Source organism: Camarhynchus parvulus, chromosome 1 (genome assembly GCF_901933205.1).
Source record: "Camarhynchus parvulus chromosome 1, STF_HiC, whole genome shotgun sequence".
Classification (NCBI taxonomy): domain Eukaryota; kingdom Metazoa; phylum Chordata; class Aves; order Passeriformes; family Thraupidae; genus Camarhynchus; species Camarhynchus parvulus.
The window spans coordinates 41,605,843-41,626,173 of record NC_044571.1 but is presented as its reverse complement, the minus strand read 5'-3'; the positions used below and the strand labels follow the sequence as shown (position 1 = coordinate 41,626,173).

Sequence of the window (20,331 nt, the reverse complement as noted above, 5' to 3'; positions counted from 1 at the left end):
TTTAGTAGGCCTAAAAGAAATGCCAGAAAATGTTACTAACTGAATTTTTTTATTCCAGGCTAAAAAAGCAGAGGTTTTATAAGACTCGAGACCCCACAATACATAAAGTCTGCATACTCAATTAATGTAATATATCAAGCACCAAAGCTGACAGGATCTGTTCAAGATGTCATTTGCTATGTAAAAAGACTTGTTCCAAGATAACATTGGAGAACCACACAAATGGGCTTCAAATCTCTGTCTAAATAAAGAAATATATAGGGAATGTATAAAGGAATGTTTAGGATGTGGTTTAGCAACTGCCACATCCAAACCTGATTCCCCATCTGCACACCTGAGTAATGCAAGTTATCTTAGTCTTGTTACCTTGAATCCTGCATCCTAGACTTTGGAAATTTGGAAGTTTACGTCTAGATTCATAGAACAGTGCATCAGAGACAAAAAAGTCCCACTATCAACTTCTGTCCAAGGTCCCTAAGACAGAGGTAAAACACAAGTGTTTATCTAGGTGTCAGGGAACTCCTGATCTTAAATTTTAGGAGCTGGAGTTTTTGAGTTTACCTATTGCTGTCAACAACTTTATTGGAAATAACATACAGAATTTATAATGTTTCTGAAATAAACTGTAACCTGGGAGTTCCTATCGTATTTTGTCAAATTGCATGAAACATTTTGAATCTTAAAACAAGACTATGTTATTCAGAATATTTATTGGTAACTGTAAAATAACGTATTATCCAAATATACATGTAGAATTAATATCTTTCAGCACATCCTAATGCTGCTAAATGAAATCAAGGACACATTGAGGTGAAAAATTATCTTGGTTATTCAAGTTGGTTTTCTCCTATTTGGATTCTCAACTGTCTTGACCTAAATCTCTAGAGGATGATTTACGAGTGTCACACACTCCAGATAACATTTAGTAATGAGAAAAATCTAGCCTGACTAGAGCCTTTCTCACATGTACCCAGAGACTTCATGTATTACAATTCACAAGATAACGGGAAAAACCTGAATGAGAACAATTTAGTCAGCTGCCAAAGGAGTGTGTGATAAAGTCTCAGCTAAGATTCCAGTAAGGCAATCAAGGTCGCTTCCTACAAGAGCAAGCAGAGAAAGTGAGGGCACTAGGCCTCTCCCATGTACTTCTTGGGGCTGAAGCTCACATTCATCAGGGGTTCAAAACCTCTTCTGTGCCTTCGGTGCTGGAAAAGCACAAGCAGCAGGACAAGCACGGCCAGAGCTGTAAGAGCTCCTCCAATTGTGGATCCAACCATGACAGCCCATGCTTGGGTTTCATCAAGGGAACCTGGAAATATGAAGTGAGGACAGCACATAATTCAGTTTTGCAAATTATACAGAAGACATAACAATTCCTACATGCTGATAATTACAATTATTTGTGCAGCTTAGTGACCTACTGGCCACAGGCAAAATTCAGAACATACCACGTAACTGAGACACATACCAGAGCTGGAGATGCTTCCTGCCAGAGAAGTCTACAGCTGAATTTAAACTTCAACAGTTTGTACAAATTTAAGTGTTGGGAATGGAAAATATTAACACTGACAAGACAAAAAAGACTGTTCTTTCATCTAATTTGGCCAAAATTATGAATGATCTAAGCAATTCTTTCTATTGTGACATTTCAAGACAGCTGCTTCCAAGCTATTTTGGTCAACAGAAAACCCTCAAATTTTCCTAAAGACCACAAAGCAGCCTACTGTCAAACTTTCAACTGAAAACACTACTCAGTGTGCTTCTGCTGACCAGCTCCAGATTGCATCTGCTGATTTTGAACCACTTCTGAAGAACCATTATCTTCAAAGATAATGTTGCTTATTCCTATAATAACATTGCTCCACTTGACTAAATGTTCGTGTTTTCATCAGTGCTTTCTTTCAGAAGTAAAAATTGCCTGCCCTCCTTTTCTGAAGAATGCTACATATACTGAGATGGCAATAATCACATTTGACAAAACAATCACCAAAAAAAAAACAACAACCAAAAAAAAAACCAAAAGAAAAAACTCTCAAGAGGACTGCACATATTTAAAAGTTATCTAGATATATGGGTTAGAGGAGACAGATGGCTAAGGGAGATGTCACACTGACTATAAAACTGACTATAAAATCAACTAAAAGTCTTGTGCCCCAATCTGCAGTCTTCAAAAAGGTTGAGAGCAATCATTCCAAAAATTAGTAAAGTCCCAAAATGGATTGGTTACTGCTTTATCACCTTTCAAATAAGAACCAGCAATGTATAAATATATGTTTATTTCTGATGTGATTACAGGAAGCACAATTAACAAGTTATTCTTTTGACTGAAATAGAAGAGTTTGGATGTAAAAGCTGTATTGTCAGAACATAGACCTTGCAGACAGGGATTGATACACTCCTTCACAAAGAGCTAAAAATTTATTTAGGTGTGAGTCAGAAGCAACAGAGCCACAAGCTACCCATATTCCTCTCTGGGCGCCTCATGCCAAAGGGGCATCCACATTTGTAAAGCAGGAGAGGGGGACAGTAATACAAATGGAGGAAAACTTAAACTCCCTAGGAGGGGAAGTTTAAATTTTCAGGGAAAATTCTGGGGATGCCCCAGAGAAAAGCACTGCAGAAGCAGCTAGCATGCCTCCACAAATCAGGGCTCCCCTGCATGAATGCAGCCTGAGGGCAAGGGTTTCAATCTTTTGCAACCCTTTTGCAGTCTATAGACCTTTAAACAGTCTCCACGGATTAAAAACAGAGATGTATGGTAAGCATTTAGAAGAAATTCCTGCTCACATAGGTTAGATAAGCACCTTATGCCCTCAAAGTAATACTGAAATGGAGAAAGAAATTACTCAGATTTAATCTTTGGAAAAGCAGCTGAAGCATGGTTTTCACGCAGATCTTACTCTTCTCCCTTTTACAAATATTTTAATATCTTGTTGCAAAATTTGGATTTTCTGCATAAGTATTTTCTGCATAAATTTTACGCTTTCTTGCTCTTTTGTCTTTGTCTGATTTGTGTTGAGGGTAATTTCAAATGAACAGACAAACACTAAGGAAGATCCCAGCTATGAAAATCGAAAGTCTTTAAAATTGGGGGTTTACAACAAAAAACACCCAGGTGCATCTCTCCAGGTATCCAAATATTAATGTTGGGAAGTGAGCAGGTGAATAGACCTGTGTGTTTTGTGGAAGGTTCTGTCCTAGGGTGACATTATGATGCTTGTATCCCCATCTGTGTGTTCTGTTTATGCTGGATATTATGTTCTGTGCCTTCAAGACTGGCTCTGAAGAGCGAATGTTTTGTTTTGTTATCAGCTGCTCCCCCGTGGCTGGTGGGACACACAGACGGGGCACTACATAGTGCGGCTTTTCTTGGCTTGTCGCTTTGCTCTTGCTTTTTGCTTCTGCTCATTAGTTAGTTTAGCTAAGCAGTCCGAATTTTTCCCTGGACTGTTTTTCCTTTCCCTTTTTTGGAACTACTCGAACCTGCTCTGAACTGGGACCCGGGAACACCGAGAGTTTGCATCTTGTGGCTGCAGCAGCTGCCCCACCACCGGAGGGACTGATAACAGAGCAACCACCCCCAAGAGAGACTTTCTGAATTTGTCATCTTTTTCAGAGCGGTGAAAGAGTGTTGCCATCTGGTATTGTTCATTTTGTGTGCTGGGGGGTGCTGTGCCTGTTAAATAAACAGGTTCTTTCCACTTCTCTCCGAGGAATCTTTCCCGAACCAGTTGGGGGGAAGGGCCATGTAGGTTTGCTTTCTGGAGGGGCCCCTCTTTGGAGGTTTTCTCCCAAATTTGCCCTAAACCAGGACAGATTCCTTATTTTATATATGCCTGTGCCATGGCAAATGTGAGCTGCCTCATCACTTGGTCAGGAGCAGCATCCTGGGACATACCTGGCAGGTTGATGGCATAGGTGTAGCCGAGCTGCTCTGCAGTTTGGAAGAGCTCGTCGTTGGCCACCGGAGGGAAAAAAGGGACCATGTTATACAGCCGGTTGTGCCCAATGGGAGCCAGCTCCTCGGGCCAAGCGTTGTCAGGGGGCTTGAAACGCTTCATCCACTCATCAAAGATGGCATCAGTAAAGGAGTGAAGAACCTGCAAATCCAGGCATAGGCACATGCATTTATTAAGTTCTTTTGGAAATCAACCACCTTTAAAACATACAACAAACACACAAGGTGGCTGGATCTTTTGAAAGAGAGAGGAGAGGGTAATCTAGTTTAGATGGGATTCACAGAATGGGAAATCAGGAAAGCTCATGAGAAGACTAAATTGATCTTCTGCATGGGACCTTTTGCTTTATACACCCTTGTTGCTGCTTGTTCACAATTAGACCTTTTACCAGACAGTTTAACACCAGCTGACATCAAATGGGCAGGTTAATCATCACAGGTGAGGAGCCACTGAGCTCATTTAGGTGAATGTGCCTTTCAAAATTATTTTAATCCTTCTCATCTCTGAACAAGTATGGAAAGTTGCAGGAAATTTGACTCCATCATGCTTATTCTAGAGCATGTGCCACCAACTCCACATCACCAGCTGCCCATGACTTTGATCAGATGAGTTTATAGATCTAAAACTAAGACAGGAAAGCTGTTTCAGACAACTATTACAAATGTCTGAAACCAATTTCTGATGTACTCATGTTTTTTTAATTACAACCCTGGAAAAAGCTTGGAAAATATCCTATAAAAATAATATTTTGAATGAAATTACAGTATAGTGAAACTAATTTCACTGTGTAAGAAAAAAACTCATGCAGGAATTAAAGAATTATTAGGGAAACAATCTGAAGAACCACTATAAAAGTATGTGGACCAATTGCTCAAAAAAAAAGGTTGAAAACTTAAAATAAAGGTAAGAAATAAATGTATCTACATAATATATAGATATAATATGTAAAAAATTTATATATGTAATGTAAACACTGTGGTTTAATCTAACAAAGAGGAGAATAAATTTGCATTAATTTACTAGGGGAGAAAGATGTATAAGCAGAGTTAACTACTGGCTTTTGCACAATGGCATTTGCACAATTATATTTGCGCTGCTCATGGCAGTGCAGCACTGTTCCAGTGCAGCACTGTTCCAATGCACCACTGAAATCATATTCTTTCTATTTCTTAAGATACCCTGACATTAGATGGACTTCCTTTTAGCTTGTAAAATTTAAAACAAAGAAACATACCACTCAATCTACTGCTTTAAAATAACTATCCCCACTTTCACCTTACCTTGTTGCTGTAAAATAAGGTTTTGTTGTTGTGTGATATAAGCCATTAGATTTAGATACCACCTAATGAAATTATTCTAGGCAACATGACTTGGAATAGCAGCTCTTCTCCCTAGAATATTATTTTATATTTTACAAATTACCCTGAGATCTTTTTGCTTTTTATTCAACATTTATGCAGGTGTGGCAGTGTTCAATAAAAGATACAGGATTCCTCCTTTTCTATTTAAAGAACTATTTCTTAGGGAATTCACTTTACTCATTCTGCAAATCTCTGGTGAGAAAGGTGCCTTTGAGCCCTAGCCATTGTCAATCACACTGAGACATACCACAAAGATGGGATCATTGGCAGCTGCATGAGGGAGAGCACTGGTCCCATTCAGGAAAGAGTGAACCAAATTATGAAGGCTCAGCATTGGCGAGTCAAGGGCTCCATCTGGTTTATCAAAGCCCTCCAGCGCATTCCTGCAGATGGGTAAAAGCACCATCAAGTAACAACATTTTGCTGACAAATGTGCTCATAAAGAAAACCAGTGACCCAGCCAGCTCTAGAGGAGGCAAAGGACAAACCTGAAGCTGAAACTGGAATTGCGGAAAAAGGGGGGTCTGTCGAACTCCTGCAGGGAAAGGCACCTCCTGACATCTTCCACGCTGGGGAGCTGCTCGCTGGAGCCGCGGGGCGGCCTCCGCCGGAGGGGCCCCTCGTCAGTGCCATTGCACAGCGTGACCAGGCGGTTGTAGTCATCCAAACTGAGTGTGGAACAGGCAGAAGCACAAGGCAGAAGAAGGTGAGCATTCATTTGTTGGCTTTTTCTCATGCAGTACAAAGAGGCTATACGTGTGAGAGAGCAGAGGTTTGGGACGGACACCTCCTGGGGCAGCTCAGCTCACCTCCCACAGCCTGGGAGATGAATTTATTTCACAATTGTCATTATGACATGGCTTTCTGTGGCCTTGCATCCTCTGTGGACTATCAGTCATTTAGACCAAGATTTACCAGGTTCATTGTCCACAGAGAGAGGATGCTTTAGGAAAAGCAAGCACAACTCCCATCATGCCTTCTCCCCTCCCAAGGGCTTTGGAAGAATTTTTTTGTCAGGCAATGTAAAACAGAGTTTTCAATTTGGAATTGACAAACTTTCACTCCTGATTATAAACTATTTTTAAACTCTTAACAAAAAGAGAAAAAATGAAGGGAAATGTGAGCTGACAAAATGCAAGAAATGACAGAAAACAGATTTGCACTTGCCATCCCTCATCCACTTTAGAAGACAAGCAAGAGCAATGCATTCCATCCTCTATTCTCAGGGCCTTCCAGGACAGCCTGTTGTTGCAGGGGTTACCCAGTAACTAACTAATGGGGAGTAAATCCCTTATACCAGGGAGAGAAAGAGAGAAGAAGAAAAACAGTGTAACACTGGTGAAACAAGAAAAAAATCTGCTGTATTCAGTGTGAAATGAAACAGCATTTTCAGAAACTTTTGAAGTAAACAAAAGCTCTTCTCAGTTTAACCTTGGTGAGACAAAAGTTTAGTCACTTCAAGTTTTCAAGGAAAAATCCAAAGCCCTATTTATCTTTGAGGAAAAAGTAGGGGAAAGACTTAAATCCAGCTGGTGCCTAAAGGTGGAATTTCAAACATCTATTTAGGTATCCAGAAAAAGAGACTATTTTGAAAAATCCTGAGCTTTCAGTACCTCTGTCTGACTAACTGCACACTGCCCCTGAGCTGAGAGAAGAATGATGTATGGGTATTGTAACCAACAGCATTTTATGTCACAGCACCCTGATCCTGCATCTGAATCCCCTGTCAAAGCCCTGCTGTCACACAAGTCAGCACATTCCCAAAGGGAGCTGGCAGCAAGCTCCTGGCTGGCTCTGTGCTGTTTTTCATGTGAAATCTCAGATATTTCAAAGTCAATCCCCAAACTGCATTAAATATATCAGGGTTAAAGCCTCATCCAAAACAAGCTAGCAGACTTTGCAGCCTATCTCTAGCTTCCTGTATGCCAAAACAATTTTGTTTTTCTGCTGCTGAGATCAGTTGCGTGTACATTATAGAGAAACAACACACAGGCATTTCTTTTTTAGAAAGATACTTGCCAATTGGGAAACTCTTCAGACTTTTGGCAGCCATAAATTGGCTAAATCAACTAAAATCCTGTACTAGAAGAGTCATCTTTAAAAAATACACTTCCACAATACGAGAAAGTTTACACAGAACCATCTACACATAAACTGATGGCAATTTCCAGCTTTAGAGAAGACAGCTCCTTTCCTGCCACTCACTCAAACTGAGAGAGCAGCCCATGCTGTCGATGCTGAATGGCAGCAAGGTTTTGTCCACGTGTGAGCTTGCCCTGGGTGCCCTCCTACCTGTTACAAACTACTTGCCACCGGGAGAACCTGGAGCTCAGGTTGATCAGGCCCGGGTCATCAGGCCGGGATGCCCCAAAGAGCTGGTCCGTGCAGATGTCACACTCATTCCTGCCCGTGGCGAAATTCCAGTAGGGCAGCGCAAAGGACTCATTGCCCGTCAGGCGCTGAAATGCACAGAGATGCGTTAGTTGGGAATCAGCTCCAAAGGGAAGAGAAAGAAAGGGACTCCTTCAAGCTCTTTGACTGGACATTTCACTGAATATTCAGCTTTTCGTTCTGCATTTCAACTACCTGCATTTCACAGTGCCGCTTCAACTCCTTCCAAAAGATTGTGGCATTAAATCAGTCTAGGCAAAGACACTGTCACTAGTTTCCCTACTGTGAGACTGCACTTCTTTTGGCCATGTTAGGCTCTCTGCCAACTCAGAGACTAGGCAGGAGAGCAGGAGCAGAGATGAATTGAGCCTTAAGCAAGTAAGAGGCTTTGAGTGATGTAAGTGGGTAATGGGTAAAATTGTGCGTGTGGTTGGCTTTCGTTCCAGAAAACTGGCCCTGGGGAGGAATCTGAACTCGTGTTAATAGGGGAGTACAGTGCATTTGATTGTGCTTGCTTGCCAGATACAATTTCACACAAGCAAGATCCTGCAGCTATTTTGATAAGCAACCATTTTCATTAGAGATCTGTAAGGCTGAAATACAGCAACACTGCCAATATAGAAGTCATGCAAATGGAAATGAGTCTATGCTTCTGCAACTGACTCTCAGGCACATTAACATATATTTGTTTAAAAGGCATATTGCTAAATATATATATGTATTAAATGTATGTTATGTCATATTTAAAGGGAGTAATATTTAGAGCTGGTTTCATAGGAATGGCATCTTCAACATCAACAATATCTACTCCCAAGTTTTACATGAAGGTGTGGTTTCAATTTTATTAATAAATACTGTTACTTCACATCTTCCATCCTCTCTTGTGGAGATGAAGGGAAAAAATCTCCATTATAACACATCACTGATCATGGTGAGAAATCATTCAGTCCTCAGCACTCAGAAAGCACTAATTTCACTTAAAACAAAACAAAAAAAATTATCAATGAGCAAATACTCCTGGGAGTCTGGGTGAGAAAATATCCTAGGAGGTAGCTTACCCTTGGCTGGCTCATCAAAGTGGCAGAGCAAAAGGGAGAAGCTGTGCAAGGAAAAGGAAAGGCTGTTCAACTAACCTGCAGTTCCCTCTCCAGCCACAGCAAGTGGTACCTATGCCAAGTAACAAAGGCAGGTCCTTGGTGGGAGAAATCAATACCTTTGAAGGGGCGGCCAGGACCTACGAAGGGAAGATAAAACAAGCATTTAGGCATCAAACAAGGCTAGAGAGAAAGACAGCACTTCCTTCCAGCCTGGAGTGGAGTTAAACAAGAACCTTCAGCTCTGCATCTTTGAAAAGAGTGAACACTTCAGAAGCTACATCACTTACTTGGGACAAGTGAAACAAACTTCTCTGTGGATATTTGCTTCAATGCTTATCAAAACTTCACATTCTCTAAAAAGCTGGATATTGTGAAGATTTCTTCTCACTTTGGTGGATTTTGATTTTTAAAAGAATTTTACTTTCTAAAACCCTATCTCCTTGCTAATATGTGCATTACCTCGTTCTCTTGCTCAGCTGCAAGACTTACACCATGTAAGACCTACACCATGTATCTATCAAGAGAACCTCAGCATTTTCCATGCCAATAGTAATCCAGAATCCTTTGCCAAATTTCTTCAATTTGTGCTTGTTATTTCTTGCACAGTGCTTTTGCTGGGTGAGAGGTGAGAGGCTTCAAACCACATATGGATTTGTTTATCACTGTAGAAACCTTCAACCCATATATGCATTTATATGCACCATTGCAGCAGCACTAGAAGTTTCCCCTTTCCCTTTCCACATGACTGTCCTGTCCCCTGAAGAACCTTTGCTCTTGCTAGGCCAGAGGCTGCTTCCTTCAGCCCTGCAAAATGGAGCTGTGTCAGAGGGGCAAACAGGATGATACCCACTGCAGAGCAGCAATCACCCTCCAGCAAGGAGATAGATATGGGCTGTTCAGCTTGCACATGGGACTGCCAGGTAGAAAAGCCATACTGGTTGGTGCACCTCCTACAAGTAGGCTTTGTGAAATCGGGCTGGTATAGGTACTTCTGTCTAGAAAAGAAATGAGGCCTAGGAATCTGAATTTGGGAGCAAGCATGGGATACCCAAACCTCTAAGCTAGGTTTTGAAAGGTGACTGCAGTTAGTCAGGCAAGTCCCACCCTTGGTGGGGACTTGGTGACTTGCTGAAAGCCACAGAAAGCAGTAGCACTCTGGTCCCAAATATCTCTGCATGGCCTGTGGCTTCACCACTGCAGACCCCCTTTCCTGCCTTGTTCTATGGACTGGGAACATCTTTATGAAGTCAGCCACTGCCTGACCCCACTTCAGTTCACTCAAGCGGAGACTGCGCATTGCTCCCTGTCAGACTGAAGATGCACCAGGAGTGCAACTGGTGTGCTCCAGCTGTCAGGGGGTGTGGGGATCTCTCCATGGCAGGTCCAAAGGACATCCGCCTTGACTACTGATGGCCACCAGCTTCTCACCACTGACTGTTTCGCTCCACAGCTCTGTGCCTGCTACTGGGACCCTTGTTCAGCAGTGGTATTTTCACCCTTTTCTTTACCTGCAGACCCCATTGAAAAAGAAAAGCACTCACCCAAGAGTGTGTCTCTGACTGAGTAATAATGGAGCCAAACAAAGTAGTTATAGATACTGCAGTTGGCAATCTGTGGTTCATCTCCACTTGGACCAAGCAGACTTCTCCAGTGCTGAGTTGCAATGACATAGTCCGGGTGAATGGTTGTCTTGGCACGGTCTAGAGCGTCAAAGAACTGCTCTCTCTCCTGTGCTGTCAGGGAGTGGATGTCCTTCCTGACAACTGCTGGCTTCCTCCTGTTGCATTCGGGGCCAGTCCAGCCAAACTTGCATTCACCACAATTGTACCCACCATAGTTTCCTGGATTGAGAGGGAACAATCAATCATGACATTATGAATCAGGGAAAACTAACAGTGCAATGTAGAAGAATGAAGAATTAGTGCTCTTCTTCCCCAGAGATGCCAGTTCCTGGAAGGGACAGCAGCTGAGCAGACTTGCAGCTTTGCCAATTGACTAACCAGAAGGATGACTGGCTCGATTCCCAGAGCCACAGCAGGGCCAAGAATCACAGTCAGCCAGTTGGGGAAGTGCTGGGTAATGGGCTTGACGCCCTGCGGTGCTCAGAGCTCTGCAAAGCCCTCAGGCACGTGAGGACTCTGGCTGAACAGAGAGCTGAGCAATTGAGGTTAAGCCGGTGATGAAGTGCTTTGCTCGACTAGCTCTCAAGCACTCCTCTACTTCCAGGATCAAACCCAAAACAGGGTCAGTTCACATGGATCCTTAAGCACAGAAAAAAAATCCCTAAACAAAACAGTTCTCTTAAGAACAAAACTTAGGTGAAACTAGTGCCTCTTAACAGTGTATCTGGGGCCCAACACAAACCAGGAAAAGCACCAGAGTTGCTGCTGGTCACGCTTTAAGCATTATTAAATAGTGCTGCAATAACAGCATGTGAAGCACTGCAGTACTGTCATTCCCTGCTGGCATCACTCCTAAGGCAAGTAATCAGGTCTGCTCTAGGATATTAGCTCAGACTCTCTGATGAGATGGGAGAGCCCAGGAAAGCAGAGCTTGCTTTAAGCGTGACCTCCTGCATGCTGTGGCAGACAGCTGGCAGCAACAGAAAGGCCCTACTGGATCTTGCTCCCCCGTTTCTGGGGGAGCCAGGGAACAACCAGCCATTCCTGCAGTACACACCTGCCCCCTGCCTGTGTGCTGGCAGGCTGCAGCAGTGTGGAACACGGGGCAATGCTGCCAGGGGCAGGGGGGACCAGATGGCAACAGGGTTCCTCTGGGATCTCCACGCTGCTATCAAAATTCTGCACTGACTCCTTAACCTGTTCTCAACCTCCCCTCCAATTCCCCACACACTCATTCCACAACAACCATGACAACTGTTTTCCAAAATGCCACAGAATCTCACTGCTCACTACACATATTGGTGCTGGACTATCATGGGATGAGGAAGTGGCTTATGAAATGTTCCCAGACGGGCAGAAGTCCTCAGGCTGTAGGCTTGAGCCTATGACCAGAATAACAATTAACATTAAAGCAAGAGTTCAGATTGTTGGGGGCTACGGGGCTTATTACCAAATTCAAGGTTACAAGGGCTGTTATCAACATGGCTCTAAAGCTTCTGTCTAACTTTTAGGGTAAGAGCTGCTGAAATGTAAACATCTGTGGCAGACTCCTGTGAGACTTGCCAAGAATAGGTGGGGACTCTTACTGCAGAGTTTGGACCAAATGTAGGTCGGTTATGGTTGCTTCAGAACCCCTGAGATCTCTAAGTTTACATGTTGTCATGAAGCTGAGGACCAGTTTAGGGACAACAAGAATGAAGGATTCAATGAGGTTTTTGATCGTGCACATCCCAATGGCATCCCATGAGGGCAGTTTCCACATATATGGCTTACATTTTGTCATGAAGCAAGGAAAAGCAGCTGGGTTCGGCTGCCATATTCCAGCTATGAGGGAAGGCACCCAAAGCCAGGGGTCTGCACTGGCTAAAGAGGATGAAGACATACACCAGAAAAAGCAAGTAGATTATAGTTATATGAAACAAAGGAGATTTTGTGGATTGTATGGATATGGGGGGGTGAACAACATGGAAGATTTATTTGATCACAGTATCCTCAGGGTGGTATCAGAACAGCACAATTACTGCTATCAACTCAGCGTACTCCACTATCTGTGCCTTGTTCATTCTTCATGACCTAGCCTAGCTAATAGGGCCCATCACATACTCCAGCCTGAACTGACCAGATGACAAATATCAAGAATATCTTGCCACATTGTCTAATTAGGCCATGTATACTGCTCAAGTTTCAGTCATGGACCATGAACTTCTGGAAAGCACCTGTTGACCCCTCACACTCAGGTACAATTCAATCCTTAAGAGAAGGAGGAAAAAGCAGGAACTAACCATGAAAAGATCTGCCAAGAACCTCTTTGGAGACTGGCAGTTATTCCTCCAGTCATTTAAGGGACCCCCCTACTCACAATGCTGCATAAGCAACACATTGAAATACATCACTAACAGAACCAGAGGCAGTGCAGGACCAGGTTTGTGTTGTCTGGGCTGGTACCAGAACAAGACACTCTCAGTCACTTGTTAAGGCTGTAATGGTGCCTATTACTCTCTCAGGAAGGGCCCTTTGAATCTGCGCATCTTGATGCCTAAAATTATTTTGTCAGACAATATCTGTATTTTAGGTATGCTCTATGCACCTCCTCAGCCTCTGACAAGAAATTTGCAAAAGCTTGAAATTATGAATTATCTTCATGGGAAGATAATTTTTTCCAAAGCTTTTTTCCAACTGTATCTGGAGCCAAGTAGACCAATGGCTTGTCACCTGTTTCCCTTGGGCAGGTGCTGATTATATCCAATTGATGCTCTGCAGGATTTGCTCCCTTAACCATCCTATCTATGAAGGAATCCAAGGGCTCCATTCTTTCCATCACTTCCCCAGTCACTTTTCAATGGGACATGAGCTTTTACTGAGTAAGGAGGACTGCAGTGGAGACTTGCAAACAAGAGATGATTTCCAGGCAAAGTGGTGTTTCACGCTGCAATATTTCTGCCAATTGTGTCGAACATTTTTGTCACGTCCTCAGGTCTATTTGGCAATGTTCCATTGTCAGAAATACACAAAACCACAAAACTTCATTATATCAAAACTTGCTTTTTGTCATTTTCTTTCAACATGCTCCATGCATCACAGAACTGCCACTATGCAGCAGATGAAATGGCAAGAAAATTATGGAGGTCTGTGGGATTTCCCATAATTCAAAGAGAAATTACTGCAGTAATCAGACCCAGCTTTTTTATGACCCACCCAAACCACTTTTTCAACATTTGTTTCTAAAGCACTCTACCAGGCCACTGATATGGAAATTATGCATTACTGTTTCCAGAAAGTTCATTTACTGCCATGTGCACTTCCCACATGACAGTATTGTGAAATGCTGGTCTCTTACAGCTTAACTTCCCTGTCTGCTCTGCTAGTGATGGTGGACTTCAATGGTACAGCTCTATGAGAGCAGGAAAAACAGCCTCTTAATAGCAGGATATAGTGCACAGTAGATATTTTCAGCAAGGCAGTGAGACCCTTTCAAGATCCTTTTGCACACAGGAACTCTAGGAATGTGCAAGGATTCATTCCTTAGCATTTTTTCACCTTCAGTGATTAACACATAGGAACTCAGTGCACAACCCTCCTGAGGCTCTGCCAGGGACAACAGAGATTATTATCATCTCTTGTGGTTTCCAGAGAATATAGTCTGGGAGGTCATTCTAGTACACAGGAAGGAGATCATATCACTGTTGGATGCTCCTGGCTTGTTCCACTGTTTCCAGGAATGTCCACTGTACTGCAACCAGTCAAAATATCATCTGTGTATTCTCCATCAACCCTTATGTCTGGAGATGGGATCACATGCCTGGGGAGCTGCCCTCTTCTGCACCGAATCTCAGCAACTCTTAAAGTGCTCTTGGTCAGTCAAGACTATTTCTGTAGGCACTATGGCCATGCTACTTCTCCCAGTGGGCCAATCCATGGGCATGGCACTGACAAAAATACACTTCTTATGACCTGACACTCAGTATGTGCTCTCACACACATCACTGTTGTATGCTAACACCAGTCATCACACACCACTGTAGCTGCTTCTCAAGCCTGGGGGTTGCCTGACTTCATGGATTTTCTGCCTCTTAGTGGTCATAACATATGGCTAGCCTTCAGTCACCAAACATAACACAAATTAATAACTCCATCAACTTAGTGCAATTTTTTCAGTAAAAATGCACCCACTCAATACTTACCATCTTCTGCCTTGTTTTAGTGCACCAAGAGGACACCCAGGCAGCTGCCATGCTTCTTCCTTCTATAGAGACCAGTTTTAATGCCCATCATTTATACGATGGGGAGAAAGGACTCCCTTTCAGACTTCTTTAGCTATTGCATTGAAACAGGAGTTACATTAAATTTGAAACACCTGCATACTGCAATTTCTCAAGGCTGGGATCAGGACGGCTAACATGTGGGACAAATGGTTAGCTCTTCTCTCTTTTCTAGCTCCTCATTTGGACACCCTCACAGGCTGTAGGAGTGGAAGATCTGTACTTACACTGGATTTAATAGGGTCATCAAGGCATGGCTATAATTTAGTATTACCCCACAGGCACATTACCCTACAACAAATAAATTAAATGTATTTCATAAACACTTCAAAAGCCCAACTTTTACCTCAGGGGGTAGCCATCATATCAGCTACACATCTTAACTGATAATTTGATTACAGCTAAAGAATAGATGTTAAATCATCTGCCTCCAGCTTGAATATATTGCACAGGAATTCAAAAGGATTTAATTTTTTTTTCTAAAAAAACTTCTATTTAAAAATAATGTTCAGCACGTGCCCATATGTAAACCTTAGAAAGTGGAAGTAGAAAAAAAATAATTATAATTACATTTAATTCCTCAGTGAACTCAATCTACGTCATGGTTTAATCACGGTCACAATCTGTACTAGCCACCACATGACTGACTGCAGTGGTTTTTCACAATAGTCTTCTGTACTGAGTTTTTAAAATGCTATACCAGATCTGTATCCCAGCAGTACAATGTTATCGTTTAGAACTCAAAATAGCATTTAATTCACAAGTCTTCTAAAATAGTTTTCTTCTAAACTAAATTTAACTATCTCACTGAAATACTGCTTTGTTGTGTAAACAGCTACAAGTCCCAATATTCAAGGTTGGACTCGTATATCCATCACTTGGTCTAATTCAACACATACACCTTCTTGAAAACAAATTAGCACATTCCCCTTCACACACACTGCACACTGTCAGGATCTGTCAGTTGTTTCAGTTTAAGAATTTGTATAAATTGAATAATATGAGGCACCAAGCCAATTGCAGAACACATTCAATGGATTCAAAACTGAAATTAGTCAAGACCTAAAAACTCTTTGCTGGCTTCCAACTACATTCATGCCCTAACCCCATATTTTTTTACAGAGATGATATTTTTGCTGCAACCAACACATTGAGTGAAACATTCAGCATCCTGACAACAAACCTGCAATTGCTTATTGACCATGGCCTGTGGCACAAAAAGTGGGAAGCAAAGTTGGAGCTTTCTTTTGTTCTAATCCTGTTCTATTTGTCCTCAGTTAAAGAAAAACTCATGCATATTATCTGCTGAGGTCTAAAAATGGGGACCAAAAAAAATCTGATCCCATTACAGCCATTCATCCATACTTGTGTTTGGGATTTTCTTTTTTCTTTTTGGTTTGTTAGGCTGTTTGGGAGGAAGGGGGGTCCATAAATATTCAGTACCCAGACCTGGATAGATACGATGTTAAGGTATGTTTCCTCAGTGAACGACTTCAACAAATGGAAAAATTTTCTGTTTCTTTTCTCCTTAGATAATATGTCTTTAGCAAAAAGCAAAATTTATTGTGAAAACTCCAGAATCCCACCATTGGAAAATCTCAGCCCCTGCTCCTCGCCATTCCTCCAGTTTCCTTACCATATAGCCAGCAGCTATGCAACACGTTCAGTTGGCACTGTCTAACCAAATAATCAGCTACATGGTTGTTGGATTTCCCATAGCTTATTACTCTAAAATATAAAGATGGAACACAACAGTTTAATTTGTTAAAGTGCTAGAAAGGGCCTTGGTAGGGTTGGAGTTTGCACAATCCAGGAACTATTCCAGGCAGGCAGTTTGCAGCTTGGAAAATAAGACACCTTAGTAGCAGAGATGTGTGCTGCTCTATGTCCCTTTGAATGGGCATATTTAATTTCTGTTACCCCATGTTACATAGCGTTATGTTACACAGGTAGCACAGTTCTGGATGCCTGATAAATACCACACGTCATGCCACTTACAGCTGGTGTGCAGATAACCAGCCAGTTTATTAAACTAAGTGGAAAAAAAACCACAAAATACCCCTAATAGACAAGGAGACATGATCGCCAGCACTGTAAAAGCATCAGATCTAATTCAAATCCCACACAGCTGTGAACTTCTTAGCATTCTCCCAGAAATGGTTTTGTGTACAGCATCAAGCAGAGTACAGCCCAGGAAAACTTTCTGAAAATTATGTTTAAGGATACGTTTCACTTGCTGTTTTATCACTGGTATATTTAGTTTTTAACAAACTGCAAGGAGAAAGAGGAATCCAAGGGATTTAAGGAGCCAAGGGGAGCAGCCAGCTCAGAAGAAGCAAAGCTGAAGGAAAGGACACTACATTCTGCTCACATGACTTGGAATCCAGTCCTGCAAATATCAAATACCAGTGCTTACCTCTACTCGGACAAGCAAATTAATGTCTGCCTGTGCAGAGCATGTCTGTCTCCACTGCTCTTCAATTTACTCCCAGGTTTTGATGATCTAATGACTTTAACTGAGTAAATATTGGTGCATGCCAATGTGCTCCAGTGTTCTTGTGACTCAGGATCTGTGTCTGTATGTGAAACCTGACTTAAGTTTTGGAGATATATAAGAACCTTTAACAAAAAAAAAAGTGCATCCAATTTCTTTTTTTTTTGCAAACCATCTTGAAAAGTCCTTTCACACAAGCATTTGAACTCCAGTCAAAGAAAGAGATAAAAATTGATGTATACTATAAAGTCTATTATTATTTTGAGGACTTTTGGTAACACAATGTATCCATTCAAGTCATCAGCCACTACCTTTCTGTTTCCAGTTGATAACTGCACTGGAAAATTTAACCTCTTTGGCTGAAATTCTCTGCAGTGCTGCCTTCCCAGATTGAAAAACTGGGCTTTCTTAGTAGTGCGAGCTGAGGTATACATTTTAGATAAAACAGTTCAGCTCGTTCTGAGAATCGGACTGATGCAAAGTGGCTTATTCTTCTCATGTTAGAAAATCCAAACAACTTGATGTTTTCAACAAGAAATCCTAGGTTTCATTTGAAATGTGCCTAGAAAGAGACTTCAGTGCCTATGATGCGCCTTTCGTCCTACTAGTGGTGCCATTTCCTCCCAGCCCTGCACAGAAGTCTGGGCTGAGTCTGCAGTTCCTGCTCATTTTAACTCCCCTTCAGCCAGGGCTGTTGCTGAGAAAGGGTTCTGTCACCTTATTCTGCCCTGAGCTCACCTTCCTGCTCACTGCCTCCTGCCAGCATTAGGGAAGTGGTTTCATTAGAACCTTATCCCTTTGGGCAGGTTAGCCTTCAAGCACATCTCCTCCCCAGTCCATTTCACCTCCAGCACTCAAACTCAGGAGCCCATGTAAAGTCACAGTGAGAAGCAGCAGCTGGAGATGAGGAGGAAAAGGATGGTATGGCCTCTTTGGTTGTTGTACACATTTTGGATCAGTGTAAGACATAAATTTAGTTAACAAACCTGGAAACACCCTAGCCTGACATGGGGTGTTTCAGGGCACAGGGCTATGTTGTGCTGCAAAGTACTCGTCCATGAGGAATAAATCTTCAAACAATGCACGCTGATCTGGGTTCGGTGCACTGTGAGTAGCACTGATAGAGGTTTGAAAGCAGCACTGAAGGGTCCAAAACCCTGTGGAGAAAGGGAATTGCTGGCTGCAGGACAACTCCACGGACAAAGAGGAAAACACAAAAGTTCACATGAGAGAAAACACTTATTTGAACGTGATGCTCTGAAAAAGTACTAACAGTATCATGAATTTGGCAGAATTTTTCAGATAATGGTAATATTTGAAGCCTTCTTGATGCCTTATACCACCAGGAATGTCTCTGGCCTTTGGAGCAAGGTTAGCAGACCCCTCCATCCCCATCCCCTCCCCCAGCACCCATCTCACCTGTGCAGTGACAGCTGTGGTTGAAGAACTTGAGGGGCCACCGTTCACGGTCATCCACATTTTGGAGAGTGTAGGGGCCACTCCAGGGCTGAGTGTCTGCCTGCACCCCCTCACACTGTCCCCTGCCCTGCAGGGCCCCGCAGATATTGCCTGGCTCTGTCCCCAAGGGCGGGCAGCAGCGTTTCAGGCGAAGGGCTTCCACCGTCATGCAGGCACGGGGAAACTGTGCCTGTGCCTGTGGGGGCCAGCAGCAGCTCAGGTAGCCCAGCCCAGCCCAGAAAAGCCACCTCAGGGCTCCCATTACTGCTGAGTGCAGGCTGTGCCTCCCTGCTGGACCTGGCTGTGAAGAGCAGGGAGATGTGGGACAACTGTGGGATGACCTGGCCTCACCACAGCTCCATGCCCCAGCCAACCAGGATAATAACCCTTGCTGCTGAGGATGCTGGTGCTGGGTGTTTGTTTAATCCCAGCCTCTAATTGCCTCAAATGCAGCTCAAAAGACGGGTGCTTTGACTCTGTGGTGCCTGCCCAGCAGCCACAGCTTGGAGCAGGGCTTATATAGAGGTTGGGAGAAGCCCTCATTAGAGGGATTAGCACGGCACAAATCCTCGTGTTTTGCACATGACATCCAGGGCAGAAAAAATGCCACTGTGAAAGCAAGGTTCTGGCAGCTTGTCAGGAGAGTGAATGCCTCAGATTTATTTCTCCAAGTCTTTTATGAGCTTTGAGAAATTGATGGTCTTGTTTTAGCTGAGGTGGCTGGAGAAACACATTTATTCTTTTAATCAAAACCCTGTAAACAGATGATAAATAAAAGTGGAAGCCTCTTCTCTTTTAGCTCATTCACTGCAAGATAATACTTTCCATTAAAGCAGTAGCAGTGGAAAACTAACTGGAAGCACAGAGGATAGAGATGCACCATTAACAAAAATTAATAAATGTGGTAATTTTTGGTAAATTTGCGGTGGAGATTCAACCTGCCAACTGCTGAACTTTGGTGCTTGCACTAAAAACATCTGAGTGGCAAGTGGGGAAGGGTTTCCTCCTAATAGCCTTTTTACATGCAAAATTAACTATTTAATTGTTTTAAAGAGTGAATGGTCCTCATTTGCTCTGTAATCCTTTCCCCATCATTACACCAGAGGTTGTTGTAGAGGTGGTCTGGCTGTTAGACTGTCAGAACTGTCACAGCTGAGCATTTATTACCCACCTGGCAGGAGCCAGCCTCTGAGATCAATACACACACCAGACATGCACTTAAGTGATTCTGTTCAGTACACCAACAAAAATATCCTTAAAAACTCCTAGTATGCAGCAGTTCTTGCCCTCAATGCAACTCCTACAGCAATAAAATTAATAAACAAAAATAAAGTAGTGATAAGTGATTCTGTGAGTCTGAAGCAATAGCTGTTAGTTCAGGTACACCATACTAAATAAAAACTAGCAACTCCCCCTGCTTCACTGAAAGCTTTCACTACCTTCCCCCTCCACCTTCCCCAGCTCTGTTGTTTAGCCATTTTTATAAGCATATATAATGAAAAAAGCCATGGTTAGGTCCGTGGTATTCAATACTTCCATGGATGTTCAACCATTCTTTCTCAAGAAGTTTCTGATCTATGCAGCAAATAATTGCCATCATGTAGCTAAAGAGTTCACCCACACCGTGGACACTGTCATCAGCACTTTTGGGTTCTCAGATCTTTATATCAAAAACTTACTGTTTGAC

At 42.6% G+C, this 20,331-nt stretch overlaps 1 protein-coding gene across 1 annotated transcript; it reads right to left on the bottom strand.

Annotated features, from left to right (window-relative positions):
• Positions 1-871: 871 nt before the first annotated feature.
• Positions 872-19,117, bottom strand: DCT (dopachrome tautomerase). Its single transcript, XM_030950524.1, has 8 exons — positions 18,606-19,117; positions 10,353-10,652; positions 8,848-8,948; positions 7,616-7,782; positions 5,812-5,991; positions 5,571-5,706; positions 3,902-4,103; positions 872-1,312 (listed from the first exon to the last, which is right to left on the bottom strand). The coding sequence occupies exons 1-8, from the start codon at positions 18,904-18,906 to the stop codon at positions 1,131-1,133; spliced, it is 1,569 nt and encodes a 522-aa protein (XP_030806384.1). The 5' UTR covers positions 18,907-19,117; the 3' UTR covers positions 872-1,130.
• Positions 19,118-20,331: the final 1,214 nt, after the last annotated feature.